At 37.9% G+C, this 18,536-nt stretch overlaps 1 protein-coding gene across 3 annotated transcripts; it reads right to left on the bottom strand.

Annotated features, from left to right (window-relative positions):
* Positions 1 to 1,578: 1,578 nt before the first annotated feature.
* On the bottom strand, positions 1,579 to 8,182 carry LOC132284632 (respiratory burst oxidase homolog protein C-like). 3 transcript variants are annotated; one of them, XM_059786749.1, is made up of 13 exons: positions 8,028 to 8,182; positions 7,546 to 7,933; positions 7,274 to 7,436; positions 7,112 to 7,160; positions 6,789 to 6,899; positions 6,258 to 6,680; positions 5,788 to 6,174; positions 5,596 to 5,691; positions 5,370 to 5,485; positions 5,181 to 5,286; positions 5,068 to 5,105; positions 3,597 to 4,084; positions 1,579 to 2,119 (listed from the first exon to the last, which is right to left on the bottom strand). In XM_059786749.1, the coding sequence occupies exons 2-13, from the start codon at positions 7,928 to 7,930 to the stop codon at positions 2,004 to 2,006; spliced, it is 2,478 nt and encodes an 825-aa protein (XP_059642732.1). In that variant the 5' UTR covers positions 7,931 to 7,933; positions 8,028 to 8,182; the 3' UTR covers positions 1,579 to 2,003. The 3 variants fall into 3 exon arrangements, with proteins under 3 accessions (XP_059642732.1, XP_059642733.1, XP_059642734.1); XM_059786750.1 differs by having other exon boundaries at positions 5,181 to 5,283; positions 8,028 to 8,180; XM_059786751.1 differs by having other exon boundaries at positions 3,597 to 4,072; positions 8,028 to 8,180.
* Between the last annotated feature and the right edge of the window lie 10,354 nt (positions 8,183 to 18,536).

Genomic DNA, 18,536 nt, shown 5'->3' on the forward strand with positions numbered 1-18,536 from the left:
AAAAATTGAAGAGAGAAATTAAACATGAACACAAGGATATAACGTGGGTCAGACATCCATGGCACAAAACTCGAAAGACTATCACTTTTTTTATATTCTCTCTTAATATTGTTTAAGACGAGCACCTCCATCTATGGGTGATGAAAGAATACAAGTGATAAATATGGAAAATATATTGATGGAGAATTCTTAAAATCAGTCCCATAAATCACTCCAATAAAAATTCTATCATAAGTTAATTTCACTCCTATGATATATCCCACATCACCCCTCAAGTTGGTATGTGAAAATTTTCTGAAGTGTCCAACTTGAAACTGAACACAAAGTTGTCGAGAGCCCAAGATAACTTGATCCGAAGATCTCAGTTGATTTAGAGTTTCAAGGCGAGATAATTCATAGATTCAAAACGAGTTTAGAGTAGGGTATGATAAACCTATTTTGATGCCATATTGAAAGCTAAATCTTAGTGAGAGAGAAGGAGAATTGACAGTATATTATTTCATATTCCAAAGAATGATTACAATATGTATATATAATGTTCTCAAGAATATAAAATAAGGGATATGTGAGATGTAGGTGGTTGGTGGTAGGTAGGTGCAGTGCAAGGAATGTATCTTAGACATATATTGTGTGTCTAGGTAAATCAGTAATTATGCCCCTAATCAAGGAATAGTTGACTATGAGTTGTATTCGGACACTCTACCTTAAGTTGGAAAGTAGATGTCAACGACTTTCAGTTTGTTGTAGATAGAATCGATAGCATTCTAGGGAAGATCTTTAGTAAAGATATCTGCTAACTAATTGATTACCAAACAATACGAATGAAGTCTTATTTTATTTGGAAGTCACCTTAATTAGAACGATTGAAATGACAATCAACCTCAATATATTTGGTTCACTCATGAAAAACCGGGTTATTGGTAATGTGAATAGCTGAATAATTATCGTAATAGAGAAAAGATGGGTTTTAAGCAGAAATTTTTGAACTCTTGTAGTAGAGTTCTCAAATAAATTTTTTATTTTATTTTGGTAGGGGGTAGACTGATGCACTGGCTTGAGTATATAAATATCAATAATGAGTTGTATTTACCAAAGATTATGTAGTTTAGTCATTTTGTCTTTGAAAATGAATTTTTACTGATTAGAAAGTTGTTAGTCTTTAAATAAGGTTTTTTGAAAAATGTATGCTTTATACTTTTGGACTACTTGTACATATTCTAATGAAATGAAATAAAGCAAGCAGATTGTTTTAGTTAAGACCCATCAAAATTGGACTACTTGTACTTGGAGTGGAGTGATTTGCTTAGTGGAAGGTGGCCCCATCAAAATTGGACCATTATGTAGGACGTTAAGAACAATCTCGAATAGCTAAAATTTAAAGAGTTGAGTGGCTGACAATTCAACTAATCAGGGTTGGAGTTTGAGATTTGACACCAGATGCATATAATTTAAAATCACGAAGAAAAGAAAAAAAAAAAAAATACTGTGGCTGACAATTCAACTAATCAGGGTTGGAGTTTGAGATTTGACACAAGATGCATAGAATTTAAAATCACGAAAAAAAAAAAAAAAAAAAAATTTTACAACATAATTTTATATTCATTCACTCGTTGATCCAATCAAGAGTACACTCCATCCTTCTGTTACATTTACATGGAGGTTAACTCATGACTTTTGAACGTACTCATGACTTAACAGCATAAATAAAAGCAAATAAACACAGCTTAATTGCATCGTAATGCCCACCAAATTCGATGCATCTTGATCAAAATATTAATTATTCAAGACTCCAAGAACCTCACATGGGTTTCCGAGCACTTTATGTACACCTTTAATTTCGTCTTCACGATATGTCGCACTTGTCCGTCAATAATTGCAAACTCGTGCTGTAAAGTGGTACGTGGAAACACACAACACAAACTTTAGCTTTTTACATAAGAGAGAGAGATTGGGATGGTGGGCACTCTAGATATTTGTTTGATCTGCTGTTTCTTGCATTGAGGTCAAAAATTCTCATTGTGAAATTCAAATTTGGTGTTGATCCTGGGATTGTGAGAGAATTCTGAAGCTAGCTTTTTTAGGTCCTTCACAAGTCCTTGTTGTCCACAGTAAAACACCCCTGCGTTTATCCAATGACAAAAACATATTATAAGTTGTTCTTATCCATTAACAAAAGCACTACCACTGCTATACATGCATGCTCATGTATGTTTCATCTTTTTGTATGAAAATGACCAAAAAAAAAAAAAAAACAATCCCAAATCAAAACGGAAGCTATGAGTATCCATCGGACAAAAATGATAGACTAAGAAAGAAAAGATGTTTAAAAAATAGGACAAAAACATAAAAACAAAAACATATAAGTTGTTCTTATCATTAACAAAAGCGCTACCACTGCTATACATACACACATGTATCTTTCATCTTTTTGTATGGAAATGACAGAAAGTGAAAAGAACAAAAAATTTCCAAATCAAGACCAAGCTATGAGTATCATCTATGGGGGATGTGCATGAACCCTAAATTAGCCAAGAAAGAAATTATTGTTATAACAAAAGAGTAAAGGCCCATTTGGCATGCATTTTAAGTTTTTATTTTTTAATTTTTTTTGGGATAAGTTTAGGTATTATGTTTTTGGTCAATATCAAAACAACCGTTTTGTTGTAGGAGTGTTTTTGGTCAATACTAATTTGGTGATATAAGTTTGAGCTATAAAATCTAATATGTTATAAACTATTCCAAACTAATATTATCTGTTTTCGTCCCAAATATAATATAGGCCCAAATTTAAATTTAAAGACCAATATCAAAAAAATAATTTAATAACATATTCCAAATAGTTGATTTGTTACATAAAATTAATTTAGTTGTTGTCATCATTAGCAAAAAGCACTACCACTAGTGTGTTGTGTGTGCTTCTTCTTTTTTTGTTTTAATTTTCTTTTAATTTATTATTATTTAATTAATAATAGAGGGTGTCACCACTCTCTTTAGAGGCAAGACAAATCCCTTTGGATACCGGCGGCCACTCTGAACCACGAGTTTTGCATGAGTGCATGAGGGATGTTTTTAATGCCCCAAAAATAAAACACGACGACTTCTAAAATACAAGAAAGTCTACGTTATCAGGAATATTTACGTGTGGTAGTGGTACTCAAAAACTTGGAATTAAGTTGGCATAAGCCCTCCAAATTACATACCATATGCCAAATTTATTACTATCCTTTTGGGAAAAGTGTTGGGGGCTTGGCTTGGGCTATCCCTGGCCCAGGTTCGAGTCTCTTCCTCATCCTTTATTACCGCGATTAAAATTGTTACTGAAGTGTGGGGCCATCGACAGCTTTCCCGATTTGCAGCCTGAGGTGGGTCCTTAAAGGGCCCTCCCAAGGGAGTTCCGGTGCCAGCCAAAAAAAAAAGTGTTTCACTTTTTTATATGAGATAAATATAAATCCTAATTAAATTGGATGGAGGCTGAGTAATGTGAACCTAAAATCATCTCTATAAAATATAAAAGCAGAATAAGTTTAGCATATAATAATAATAAAACAATATATAGGAGATTAATGATATTAGGTATCAGAATTAGTGAGACTCACCAACTGTAGCATCACTGTGAATGCGAGCAATGCGTTTGAAGACCTTGTACCAATTAGGCCTGCCGAAATGGCACTTGACACAGGTACCAGAGACAACATCGACACCATTCTTGGCATGGTGGAGTGACTGAATCATGGCAATGAGAGCCGAGCGAGCGTCACCTTCTTCGTAGACACTAGTGCAGTAGTTGCGCATCTCTATCACTCCATTCTTATCCATTTTAGGAATCTCATTCATCACTTCTTTAAACCATTCATACGAACCTTGTTCCTTCGTCATCCAGTAGAAGTATGCCCTTTTTGTATTGAAGTGGCTGTCACCACCAGCCTCTCCATTCCCGTTGTTCACAATGTCCTTAACAATGCTGATCATCGGTGTTGCCCCGATTCCTAACCCTACTAGCAACACCACTTCGTATTTCTTGTAGTCTTGTGCTGGTGCTCCGTACGGACCATCAATCAACACTCTTGGAAAACTGTGAATCATTCTATCAATCAATCAATAATCATCGATCACCATTATATTTGTCAAGAGAAATGCTAGTGACAATCGTGACGATGAGGTTGGACTTTGGAGGGAGTTTTGACTGTCTCGAAACCATACCTCTTCCACTAAATGCATCTTTGCTATATAGTTCCAAAAGTATGTTTGATTTGTTTCTCAAAAAAAAAAAACATGTAATGTTCTTAACCATCAACAATCTCGGAAAACTAACCTCAAGGGGTTGGCCTAGTAGTAAAATTATTTGGGTTTTGGTGTCTTCCTAGTACCAAGTCTGGGGTTCGATTCAGCTTACGATACTTGGGGTCACGCCTCTGTTGTCATACTTAGCGACTTACCCGACCCGAGATAGGGAGGTGTCCTTCTTGGGTTTTTGAGAATTAGGTGGGACAAAGCCTCATATATCGCGAGTTATACAAAAAAATAAAAAAATAAAAAAAATCTCGAAAAACTGTATATTAATATTCTTTGCAACCAACGACTCCATTACTCGGTCAATAGCCTTAATCATCGTCATCAATTAATTTAAGAACTAATTAAAGGAGGAATAGTGTGAAAGATGAGGTGAGAGAAGTCCATACAAAGCTCTTCATTCAACGAATGAGATTAGACATTGCTCAACAATAATTCTCTAGGAGAGCATTCCTCATCCATTAAACACAAACATGTCCTACTTTCAAAAGTACGCTTGATTTGTTTTTAAAAAAAGATATATAAAGATGATAAATGTCTCCAACAGTGGATGAAAATGACAGCATGCACTTTAATTATTGGTCCATTCTGAATCAGTGCCAGTCATGAGAGGATGGTGCAAACATGTTTGTTACTATGGTTTAGCCATATCTTATGACATTATTTAGTATTTAGGCAATGTTTTTTATTTGTTTTTATTTTTTTATTTTTTATTTGAATAAAACGTGATTAATAGTGAAAGTATTGGATGAATGAAAATACTCAGAAATTACTTACACCGGTTTCTTGTTTCCCTGCACACCGGCCTCCAACTCCTAATAAAAAACATGTAGAGTTTAGTATACTTAAAATTTTAATTATAGACATGGTACTACAAACAATAATCTCACCCGTTGGAACACAGTTTTGATTTGTCGTGTCCAATCGCCGAGAGCTCGGATATGAACACTCAGTTTGTCTTCTCCAGGGGCTGAAGTTATGGAGAATGGGTGCCTGCTAATACCAAACTAATTAATAATTGAAGTCATGAAAAAGCAGCACATTTTAAATATGTAGTAGTATATGGTAAGACGACCTACCATTCAAATCGAGAAACAGCAGCACATTTTACAAACATATATTGCCCACTTTTGTATTCGAAGCCGTCAGGCTTTGACATGCGAAGCATCAAAACATTTCCAGGATAAACATGCGCCTTCATATTCATTGTGAACATAAAAAATTCAGGCATATATTAGAATGGAACTCTTTGCCTGTAGTCTACCTAGGCTTGAATACATGTGCAAAGACGACTAAATCGTATACCTCTTGTATATCAACTTGCTCGGTAGTAGATCTAAATGCTCTAATGAATCTTTCACCCACGTATAGCATAATCGGAACTGCCAAGTACATCCAGGTCTGCCAATGACAAAGAGTTGTGTAGATTTGAAGTTTCAAGATTCATATTTATGCATGGGTTGAAATGGAATTAAATATATATGACATGGTACTAACCGTTTTCTTGTACCATTCACGGATCAAGTAAAGCTTGATTCCGTGCACAATGAGAAGAGTGTACACGATAACGTAGAGGTGGTGTGCATACCAGAAGGCGTTGAAGCCAGTGAGCTTCTTGACAGGTTTGGGCAGATTTGGGGTGCCTCGCCTCAACCATGGCGATGCAAGTGCAAAGGCTATTCCCATCAATACCACCATCACAATCCCTGTCCACCCTTCTGCTCCCTTTACGAAATGCCAGTAACTTGAAGGCTGGTCCCCGAAATATTGCTTCATTAGCTCATCATATTTCTCATGATCTTCATCAATAAGGCGAGGAAAGTCACACGCTAAATGAAAAATCCCATGTATCCCAACCCCAATTCCAACTGCCACTGCTATTACCTAAAAACAAAATTCCCTGATTATTGAATACAAATACACACACACATATCTATCATGAATAAGACACGGAGTATTAGAATTACTTGGTGGAAATTTATGTTGTCATCAAATGGAACGGCGATGCCTAGTTTGGTCTTGTTTCTGAGCCAGGTGATGGTGTTTCGGCAGACTGGTAGTAAAATCAGAGCCATGTTCAACTTGAGGGTCTCGGCTGCCCCTTTTGCCATACAAACGCAGTAACCCATAACCTCATACGCAGCTCTATTCCGATACTGCACAAACTTGTATGCGAATAGCCCCAACATAACCGCAATCCAGAGTCCTAAAACCCAAGCCCTCTGCCAGTTATCCTCCAAGAAATACTTGAAGTCCTGATACCATCTCGTTAACGTATTGTTGTCTTGAGTAGGCCGAAGTTTCTCACTCAGAATTAGGCTGAAGATCCGGCTTTCGCCTCTTTCAGGATGGTTTGGTGCTTCCAACAATAGCGTCTCCAAGTTTTCTATCTGTGACAACATTGTAAGAGATTGTCATTCATAAAAACAGATTGATTCCTACTTCAATCATTGAAATTGGTGCACTATTTATAATTTACGTTGCTTAATGCTGTGTACCTTGATGAATTCATGATTATTTGGATCTAACGCCTCCACGATCAAGGCTGCATATTCGTCGGCTTTTTCTTGGATATTTAGGTGGTTGGCGGAAGCACTGTGGCTGATAATCTGCATAAACAAATTATTGTTTCATCAAGATAGAGAGAAGAAGATGCCAATTTGACAGAAGCACTGCAAACTATTTATTTTTCTGTTTTGATGGAGAAACAGTGGAACTTCAAAACACATCATCTTTGGACTCAATAAGCTGACAGTTCAACATATATGTGTGTATACACACACACACACACACACACACACACATATATATATTGTCATACCTCTTTGACTTCTTCTTTACTGATTCTGCCATCTGCATCTTTATCAACCCTGCAACAATTTGAGATTTCCATGTCAACAAAGCAAGTATACGATGATAATAAAGGAAACGATTCATGTATAGAGTCTATAGACACTATTCAGTGGACTTTCTAGTTTCTTACATGTCCAAGAAAGTTTTAAGCCTAGAGTCGAAGCTCTGATCTGAGATTTGATCCCAAAACTCTTTTAGCTGTTCCTTGTTGATTTTTTCACCTTTTATGTTCCGCCTCCTGGCAAGCGCATCGAAGAGCACACCTGCAAAGTCTTCCGACTCCTTTTTCATCCCTGCCATTGAGTTGATATTAGAATCTATTCAAAACACTGAAATTTAAAAAAAAATAAAAAAAAAGTTATCGAAAAACTATGCTAATGATGGTAAGAATTTGTGTTTTACCTATGCATTCGTAGAAGTTCGCACGATGAAGCAAGCCACCGGTGGAAGCGGTGAGCTTCTTGAACTGGCTCTCCACTTTGGCCCATCCAGCGTCACCATCGGTCTTGCTGATGAACTTGAGCCCCATTAAAGCATGAGCTGCAGCCGACTTGTTCCTGTCGAAGCTCCTCGCCTTTGCTCGTTTGGACAACGAAGCAATGCGCTTCACCTTTTGAGCCGCCTTCCTTAACCGTGAGGTAGCTTTCCCGAAAGAAGACATCTTCTCGACGCCTTTGGCCTGCAAACTCGGTTCAGAATCTTGAACGTCAGCTCCGGCAGTGGTCTTGACGTTGTGATCTGCGGCCGATTCATCATGGACGTCGATGGTGACATCGTCTTTATCCATTTTCTGCATTGGACAAGAAAAAAATTAACAATAATAATCTTCACAGAATGTTTTGACAAAAATGTTGAGAGTTTGTGTATGAGCAGTTTTTACTTACAGTAGTTTTTGAAGTCTAGCCTTCTTAATCTCCAAGAATGACTTCCACTATATATGTAAGTTTACAAACTCTATCTGTATATATATAATCTTACAACGCACTGCTATTTATTTGGCATGCAACAAAGTTCTAGAGAGCCTGACCTGCCATCGATTATGTCATACCCTATGACGAATGTATTACCATCTTAATATATTAAAAAAGACTATGTCACACTCTAATTATTGTTTCGTTATTATTGGGACTAGGCTAAACATATTACACGGTTCTACCTTTTCTCCACATGGTGGGAGCCTAACATTTTTTCCTACTTAGTGCTTAACAAATTATAATATTATGAGTTTACATCAGGTCTATCACTTATTTTTTGTCGGTCGGTAGGAGTCTCTAGCTTGGTATGATCTCCCCTTTCAAAAATGAAGTTGAGAGTTCGAGTCCTATTGAAATATAACATCAAAAATAAATAAATTATATAAGTTGGAGTTGGTATGATCTCTCCCTTCAAAAATGAAGTTGAGAGTCTGAGGGGGCTTAAAACCTTGTTAAGAGTTATTAAGAATATGATGTAATAATTGGTAACTCCCGCTAAGTCTAAGGCTTCTAAATGCGAGTTTGTTGAAGTTGCGACTACATAATCATGAGTTACTAGAACAATAAAACATACTATCATGTACCCAGGACACAAATACTCAAAACAAGATCTTCAATAATCAATGGTTGTACCATAACCTCTTATCAGACCCTTGGTCCTACCTAATACACCTTGTCACCTGAGACAAATCCTCTGAATCCACACTGTCACACCGACACAACGCATAGTACCCTGCTCTCACTATCCTTGACTAATCGAAACAATCATTGACCTTTGACCCGACATCGTGCTAAAGAGGGACTGATTCAGGAGAAATGGTTGGCCAGGCCATTCTCATCATCGATCCGACCTCAACACAGACGTTGTTTTTGTCCTCAAGTCCAAACCTCAAACACAATTTCACACGGTGCACAAAACAACAATGAGATCCACTCACTATCAATCCATCGCTCTACGTAACCTCATCAACTATACAGTCATATATCTACTTTAAGAATCCCAATCATGTCTTAATCACACAATCATAACAAGCTAAAAGCAATACGACACCAAATACCACAATCATCGACCGGCATACAAGTTTGATCTCCTTATAACATCCATACCAGGTAGACAATTCTATAACATCATTCAATTTAATTCTTACCTCGTCAAAACACACAGTACGACTATCTCATGCCTGAGAACTTGAAACCAGAGTCAATCACTACTATTACTCTTCAAAGGAATCATACATTCACATTTCAAATCATAAAATCCTGAGGCGATACCGACACTAGTCCTCAAAACACTGCTCAAATCAATCGTCTATAAAAACACCCAAGTACATGACTCACATCACATCACCTAATCATCCTCAAACGTACAATTCACGACACATCCCCTAGCCTTCACTGCTAGTACCAGACACTAGAAACACACAATCCCTATTCGGCAACTCGTGCCTCATACGCCACTAGTCAGAACCACTTTCAGAACAAGCAAAACAAAAACCAAAGACTCCACCTCCTTTCGTGGGAGTGAGTCAACCCCATTCAACCAAACCTTTACTAATGAACTCTGACAGTAGACCAACCCACACACGGGTCAGCCCATCCGCGGACGCGCACAACTCCTTGATGGAGGACAAAACATACTATAAATGATGTCCTTGTCAAGACTAGAATAAATGGAAGGGTAATGAACCCCGCACTCACCAGAGACTAACAACTCGTACCCGAATGTAACCAACACCCTATCACACGCTACTCACCAATCATCCAACCATGAACACCCAATCTCACCTGAGATGAAATGAACTCCTTACACACAAGGAGGAGGACCAACCAGATACCCGTACAGAACTATGATATCGAATCTAGGCAATTTTGCCACTAACGGACCGTCAAACACAATTAACATCGGAACTACGCAGACGCTACTTCTCAACACCCATGGTAACTAAAACCAATCAGATAAGAGCACCAATGCTCACGGCACACTAACTCTAGAAACAATCACAACCTTTTGGACACCGCGTCCCGTTCCATCTAGAACCCGTCACTCCCAAATGACAACCTCTATGCTATAAACGACACTTTACCACCTATTCCATCTCTTCCTTCCCAGGTGATACTGCCTCGATCACCGTGCACAAAAGACCCTTGACTTCAGCTATGATAACCCACTGACTCGTCAAAAGAAAAAGATGCATATATGGCAACACTGCCCTCACTGGCTCTATAGACCAAACCATCCACAATCGTTTCAACTAGCGCATAATCCCATCACCCACCTGACATCACACAACAAACAACTCATACTCTCTAATCTACCCTTGGATCATACCTTAAACCATTATGTTCATCAGTGCAAAACATCCCGCCATAACGCCTCTACTACCATCATCCTTGAATGACAACTCGAACTCACGTCCCACCAACTCAACAGGCTACCGCTAAACGATCTCCCCTCAAGTATCCATAGGATGACACAATCACAACAAGAGAGTATGCCCCACTCTCGATACTCCCCACAACAACCACTACTTACTACCAGAAAAAAAGCTCTATACGACAACGCCATGCCGACAAATCACAAAAGAAAAGTGAGCACAAACTCCAGAATGCTTAACACCCAACTGTCTCCTCAAGACCATCAATAACACAATCAGTCACTAACGCTTAACCGGCTACTCAAACCACTCTTCCTAAGGTAATCTATATGCCTAAACAAGAAAACTTCACGCCTTAGGTTCAACATCATTATTTCTCCTCTGCACTGTTCCTCAAAACACCCTTGGCCCCGACAAAAGTTAAATGGGGCTACTAACTAAACCTATGGGATCACCCTCATCCCAATCATTCCAATCGACAGTCTATCTCTTTGGATCCTCAAACAACAAGTACCACCTCCTGATACTCCAGATGCAATTTGGAATACAACTTCTATCCATATCTTTCAATTTCTAAAACGTAATCCATTTGGTACACCATACCTACCGTCAATCACTTCATCCGCAACTAACCAAGCACTTCAATGACCCTATGCTACTTGCCTTATCGTGTAACCTTGCACTACACAGCTAAAACTGACCACTATACACCACCTCGAGACTCTCTAGACAACCGTGCCAACCCATAACTCCACTCATCGACCGAAAGATGCAATCGACTCACCGAGAGTCAATTACCCACAACACACTCCTGTAACTCTCCGAAATGGGATCATCCCTCAACTAACCATTCTCTAAAACATACTCTTATAACCTATGAATTGAATCACATCAAACAGTCAATCATTCAACACTGGAAGGACTCCAGTCAATGCCTACGTCACACCAGACCTACTGAGTCCAACAAATCCCCTTAACAACCATGACCAACATGATTCCTTAGACTGTACCAGAATACTTGAAATACGCGTCTATAACCCATAGATTACACTCGTGACTCAAACAACCTCAATCACTCCTACTACAAACCGGTTCGAAGAGAACCTCAGTACTAAACCGTGACCTAAGTCACAAACACTAACCCCTAAAAGTCATACATGCCTCATGAAAACCTCACATCATACACCTGACATCCACGATCACAGGAACCGACACGCTAACACATGAAACTCATACGTCCCACCCTGGACATCGGACTGTGCCATATGGAATCATTCGAAAGTCGTGCTCCAAGCACTACGCCTAAAAAACAATGAGAAAACTGAAGCAACCATGCATCGAATAGCTCGATCCACGAGCTAAAGACCTACACCATTCGTTCGATAAGAACTGGCACCCAAACAACCCTGAAGTAATCGAGCTCCTCGCTTACTCAGGTCAAATCTCACACAACCTACGCCGCAACAAGTACTCTACCGTACCGGCAACCATCCTTTACTCGACCGCATACTCCTATACACACATACATATATATATAATAATTGTACTTCATAATTGTCATCTTATCACAATTAACATGCTTTCAGATCATGTATACACTTCGTTTACATATACTGGCATCTAAACACGTAAACACTTAGCAAATGGGCATGCCTTCAAAACCGTAAACATATAAGCAAGTAGCAAGTAAGCATGTTTCATAAAATATTAAACACATAAACACAAACACATAATCAATGTAGGTCAACCTTCCACCCCTCTAGGCAAGCCACTATCCGTCGTTCGAAAGGTATTTGAACCTAACGCTTTGATACCAAATTTGTAACGACCCGAACCCGAGGGTCCGAATCGCTAACCTGGTCCTTACCCGAACCCGAGGTCATCTAAGGCATTATCGTCCTTTTCTATGTCAATGCATGAAATAAATACGTCATCCCAAGACTTATAGTACATCATATCATTAACATCACAGAAAACTTACAAATGCAGGTGGAATGGTAGCGGCGTCTAAGTCCATTGATACAAGTCATACGTTTATGCTCCTCCAGTTTCCTGAACATGTTTAGGATAAGGGGTGAGCTCAACAGCTCAGTAGGTAATGCCTAAAACACCGGTTTTGGACTCCCTTGAGCCAACAACCAAAAAACAGGAATAGAAAAAGAAGCCGGGGTCATGCAATTAGAGTTCATACAACATTTATAACATAATAATCAATACACACAGTCATATATCACAATTCTTCAAAATCATGCATATTATATGAAGTGTGATGCATCCTATCCCAAACTTGGTTTATACCGACTCAACACTCATTTTTCGAAAACCCGCTAACTGACTTTACCGAGGCGAGATTGATAGCTATCCTCGGTTCCAATTCTGGTAAAGCCTGGCAACTGTTAAAGGGCCTAGTATCAACTCTTTCATACCCTATACCAGGCCGTGCTCCCTTTAGGTCAAGCTAACCCTGGATTCGCGAAATCCGGTTTATTTCTAAATCCTTTCCTCACAATCCTTTCCAAACACATTTCTTTAAAAAAATCATTTCAACCTCACTTTTCCCAAACCATGCCCATGCCATGAATGGAATCATGCATGAATGAAATTGACATACACATGCTTGCATTTTACCAATTTAGCCATATATACTCATCATCGTCATTATGTATATACATATAACCTTAAAAAAACATCTCAATATAAGGCATTCTCTTTAAACACCTTTGCAACCAAGCACACACACACACACATATATATATATACATACATAATCAACATCATCTAGAGCATGCTTTGCCACATAAACACATAAACACATAATTAACATTTAAAATTCCAAATTTATCATTTTAATCATGTTTAACAAGAAATTAAGTAAACGAACTCAACTAAAGTCAAAAATTAATGATTTAGATATCCCTACCTCAAAAGTAGCCAAAATGCATCCCCGACCGGAAAAGTCAACGCCGGTCAACGCAGTCAATGCCGGTCAACAAAAGTCAACGCTGGCAGAACGAAAAACTGTTCAGTGGAAATGTAGCCGACAACGAGGAGATTCTACTATTCTAAAGGCTCGGCTCCGGAATCCGACTCTAAGTGGCCCAAAACCCCCTCTGAAGCTTTAAATCTAAAAACTTCAAAAATTCATAAAATAATTACCGCTCCTCAGAAAATTAAATCCTTTTATTCTGTGATAAAGAATGATGAGAGGAACATTTTTCGTCAAGGAACTAAGACCGGAAACCCGACCGATTGGCCGGAAGATGGGAGGAAAGTTGAAGCCAAAAAAGGAAAGAAAAAAAAGAAAAGAAGCAAGAGAGAGAGAAGCTGCGTGAGAGAGAGAAGATTGAGGCCACAACTTATAAATATGTGTGATATGTATGTATTAAACTTAAACCATATGGGGCCCACTCAAACAAAAATATCTCTTTTTACTTTTTTTATATATAAACATATATACACACTAAACACTTTACAACCACACATTTCTAAGCACATAACCACATAAATATACATCATAAAATAATGTATGAAGAGTAATGGTCCCGAAAAATAATTCCCGTGTACAACAATACCAGTTGTGGGTCCCGTTCAGGACCTCCCGGCCCGAAAAATTAAAAAATGCCAAAATAGCCAACAATGCATTTCTAAGAGTCCTGGACTTGAAGAAATGCCCCACCAACTCTTGGAACTCACTTGGCACACCCTACGGTGTCTGGCACGCAAAACGGGGCAAAACAAAATAATACAAAAAATCTTAAAATCCCTAAAAATAGAAAATAGGAAAAAATCCAAAACATTACAATTATCCTGCCATATTCGCCTTTCTTATCTGCCATATGTTTCAAGTGTGGTGGAATTCCTTTTCCTTCCAATGTTGACATGTGTTAGTTTTGAACCATGATTTAGTCCACTTGTCCACTTTTCATTACACCATGTCATCATTGAAGTGGCTGCCACTTTTATGTGACAACATTATGCCCCCCAAAATTTGAGGGCTTTCTATCTTCCAAGATCAAGCCTATAAAAATTTTAAAATTTGAAACTTCCTAGATATCCGCATAGGCCTTATCCAATTATCCAATATAAATTCTTTATCTGTCGATTACTATTCCTGATTTGACAACCATCTTTTCTTACTTAATGGCCACAACTTTTTTCAACTACCACCATTAAATGCCTTTCATCGATTCTTCTTAAGTTATGAAACTTTCTTTTTATTATGCCATCTTCTCCGTTCAAAACAAAGCTCCTTCCTCTTTCCTTACTAAACCCTTCCTCTTCTGTTGAAGCTTTCCCTTTAATCTCTCAGATGGCTCCCAAAGGAAAATCTCCCTCTCATCTACCTCTGCCTTCGAATCTTCCAACAACCCATTACCATCAAGCGGCCAAAGCTATCTATAGTCTTTCAGCTGACCAAGTCTACCCATAATCTTTCATTACTTTACCTGGTAATGTCAAATCTGTAGGTCCAGCTTTTTTTTCCAAAATTCCCATCTTCAATTTCTTCCTTTTATCCACTAACAGAAGATTCCCTTCCTTTTCTGAAGAAATTTCCAAAAGCATCAAATGGTGACTTACCCAATTTTAATTTAAAAAATTGGGTTACGCCATTTAAAGGTTGGAGCGCTTGGGTTGATAGGATGACTCCATTGAAGGAAGAAAGCTGGAAACAACTTGGGATTTATGATGGAATTCAGCTCATTAAAGTCACCCCAATGCAAGATAAGTCTCTCTTCTTTGCTGCCCTTTTCTTTTGGAGTTCTACCACAACTACTTTGCATTTAAATTGTGGCATGATGGCTCCTACTTTGAAAGATATTTGTCACTTGATTGGCTTAAAACCCATTGGTACTGAAGTTAATTGCCTTCTTTATGATCCTAACACTGCCTTCTTTTTCCCCACCAAAGAATCTGGTACAAAAAATTATAAAGCGGCTTACGACCCTTTTCTTCAGGCCTGTATAAAGTATACCCTTCAGGCCGAAGATGCAGAACACATTGCTTTTTTACTTGTATAGCTTAATCGGTTCATATTATGTGTTCCAGCTTTGTAGGTTACCAAAGACTTGATAGAAGTAGCTATTGCTTTGTCTAAAGGTTCTCCTTTAGCATTGGCTCCTCTAGTTTTAGCTTATCTTTATAGGGGTCTCCATGATCTAATTGTATCTAATTTTTCCAGAATGGGTGGTCCATTTTGGATTTTTCAACTCTAGCTCAAATTTACTTTCCAGAGTCAGGGCCGAAAGTTAGACATACAGCTAATGATGCTTTGATTTCTTTCAATTATGTTTCAGTCATACCTAAACCCTAATCTTTCAGAGATTGTTTCACTTTTTTCTACCAAGACTGCCAAACTAGAACTCCTCAACAATTCCTTCCCTTCTTTTCCGGTATTCAAACTCCATCCAGGCTTTCCCCTATCCCTATTTCAACCAAGAGATTATTGGAAGAACAGAAATCAATATGGGCCAGCTTTTTAATGGCTAGAGATCTCCATTATAGTACCACTCCCTATTCTTCCAAGAATAGTAGAGTTGGGGTAGAATTTTACAATCTTGCCTAACTTGCTCGGCAGTTTGGTTTACGGCAGATGATTCCTCAGCCATTGTGTCCTTCTTTTAATAGCACCTTCCATTTTCATGTGAAGTTTAATGATGAAGAATTTGTCAAAACTGTGAGCAAAAGGTTCAAAGCCTTGAAGAAAATCTTCCAATTTAAGCCTTTCATTGAAGATCCAACCTCCAATCCTGCCTTTGAAAAATGGCGATCTTCCTATATTGTAAAAACCCAGGGAAACAGATTGCTCTTCCCTCTTCACTACCCAACTTGGTTCTTTCAAATTCGTGAATCCTATCTTCCAAGGAACCGATCCTATTAAAAGCCCTAAAAAAGGAGGAAAGAAGAGGAAGTAGCCAGCCAAAGCTAAAACAACCTTTGCCTCTCCAATGAAGAGAACCAAAAGAGGCACTAGCTCTAAACAAGGTAATAACTTGTTATAACAGTTTTAATTCTTTTTACTTAGTCACTTACCTTTTTTTTCTTTCTTTGGCAGCTTTACTTGTTGACTCTGAAGATGACCAGGATCCTTCAAATCATCAAAAAGATGTATCCTCTCAGAGTCATAGTCAAATGGCCGAGACAACGCCTCCCAAAGGAAAGATTTCTTCGGCCAAAAAGGTATATACCTTACTGCTTCTTTCCTTATTCCTGATTTAGCTAGAAGAAATCCTTTACATTCTCTCTTATATTCAGGCTCCTGCTAAACCGTCTCTTTCAAAAGGCACTACAAGATCTGGACGTCCTCTTGTTAGAAGACAACTTCCTATTCCTGAAGAAACTGCTAATGAGAGTGAAAAAAGTCTAAGTGTTGACCCAGAAGAAGAAAAAGATGGAGATTGAGGAAGAGGGAACAAGTAAGATAGAGGAAACAGAGGAAGAAGAAGAAGAAGAAAAAAATGGAAACAGAAGAAGAAGCGAATGAAGAGAATGACTCTGAGGAAGATGAGGCTATAGAAAAAAATGACAGTGAAGAAACAGCCAACTCTGAAAGAAAATCTTCCGTTGAGGTATTATATGATACTTCATATTTCTTCTTCATACATTCTTTTACTATTTATTAATAAAATTCTTTCATGATACTTCTTCACATAGCTCTGTTGATCCTATTCTGCCAAGTCCTCTAAGATCATCATTGAAGGAACAAACATCTCTTACTGTCGTTCTTCCAAAAGACCCTCCTACTCCTCCAGTAGGGAAATCTGTCCATATTGAGCTTTTGGTACGGAAGAAATAGCCGAATCTCCTTCTCTTCAGAAAAAGGTAACTCTCAATTTTTCCTTTTATTACTTTCTCCATATTTCCTTGACCTTATCTTTTTTTTTTTGCAGGACACTCTTGCCCAACCTCAAACTTCCATGGCTGTAAATTTTGTGGGATCATTTTCGGCTTTAGTGATTACTTCCAAGACGTTGAGTCCTTGGTTGAGGAAAGCATGACTTCTTCCAGCAGCACGCTAGCTCTTGTTCCCAACCCTTCCAAAACTTTTGAAAAAGACAAGTAAGCTTTGATGACCCTTCTCCAGCACGATTCCGTTGATCTCCCTTTCATTGAAAATGAACTTTTAATGGCTCTGATTAAACTCAGCCAACACCAAGGTTTCTCGGTGGAGGTTCAATCAACCATCTTTTCATTTAAAACACATCTTCTAAGCCTATCCAAGTCTATCTAGGACTCCTGTACTTATCAAAAAAAAAAAGTCTATCTAGGACTCCCAAGTTGTTATTTCACACGTGGAAGAGAAGAACAAGAAAATGATTTTTTTACTGATAAACTCAAAAGCTGTGTTGTTGCTTTCAAATCTCTCAAGCCAGAAATAGATAACCTCTAGACTAGGGAACTTGAGTTAAGGTATGACTTATGCAATACCCCTAATTTTAAAAGGATAGTCTCGGCATTTTTAATATTTATTGTATTGCATTTTTTATTTATTTTATTGTCTTTATCGCATTTTTATTTATTTTATTGTTTTTCATTTGTTTAATTGGTTATTTTAAATTTGAATTAAATTGGTTTTATGTGCATTATTTGGTTTGTTTAAATTCTTAATTGTTGTGTCTATTTTCGTAAATTATTAATTGTATTATTTGTAATTCACTGTTTTAAACTTAGAAAATTAACTTAATATAATTCTTGTAATGTTAAATTTAAGTTACGTGAGTTTTAAATTCAGTAATTGACTCACAGTTTCTTTTGGGCATCAACATAGAATTTAATCATAGGTTTTGTTTATGGGCTGACTAGGATTAAGATTAGGGCTTTGTCTCTAAAATTACAAGGATTAGGGTTTTAGAGTTAAACCTATAAATACAACCAGTATGCTTTAGCCTAGGGTTTACAATCATAATTCAGATTACATAAACGTGAAGTAAGTTCTTAGCACAGAGGGTTGTGAACGGAGGCACTGTAAGAATTGACAAGGAGAAGAACAGTGAGTACCAAGGGAGGATTTTGGTGGATTAGACCAGAACCAGAGGAGGCTAGAAGG

The sequence above is a fragment of the Cornus florida genome, unplaced genomic scaffold (assembly GCF_030987335.1).
Source record: "Cornus florida cultivar Cherokee Brave unplaced genomic scaffold, ASM3098733v1 CherokeeBrave_3.0.0_Hap2_Chr11, whole genome shotgun sequence".
NCBI classification, from domain to species: Eukaryota; Viridiplantae; Streptophyta; class Magnoliopsida; order Cornales; family Cornaceae; genus Cornus; species Cornus florida.

Coding starts and splice junctions, on each gene's coding strand:
- LOC132284632 (XM_059786749.1), bottom strand. CDS start 7,930: ATGGATAAAGACGATGTCACCATCGACGTCCATGATGAATCGGCCGCA. Junction 6,900..7,111: donor GTAAAGAAGAAGTCAAAGAG/GTATGACAATAT, acceptor TTGTTTATGCAG/ATTATCAGCCACAGTGCTTC. Junction 5,692..5,787: donor GTGAATGGTACAAGAAAACG/GTTAGTACCATG, acceptor TGTCATTGGCAG/ACCTGGATGTACTTGGCAGT.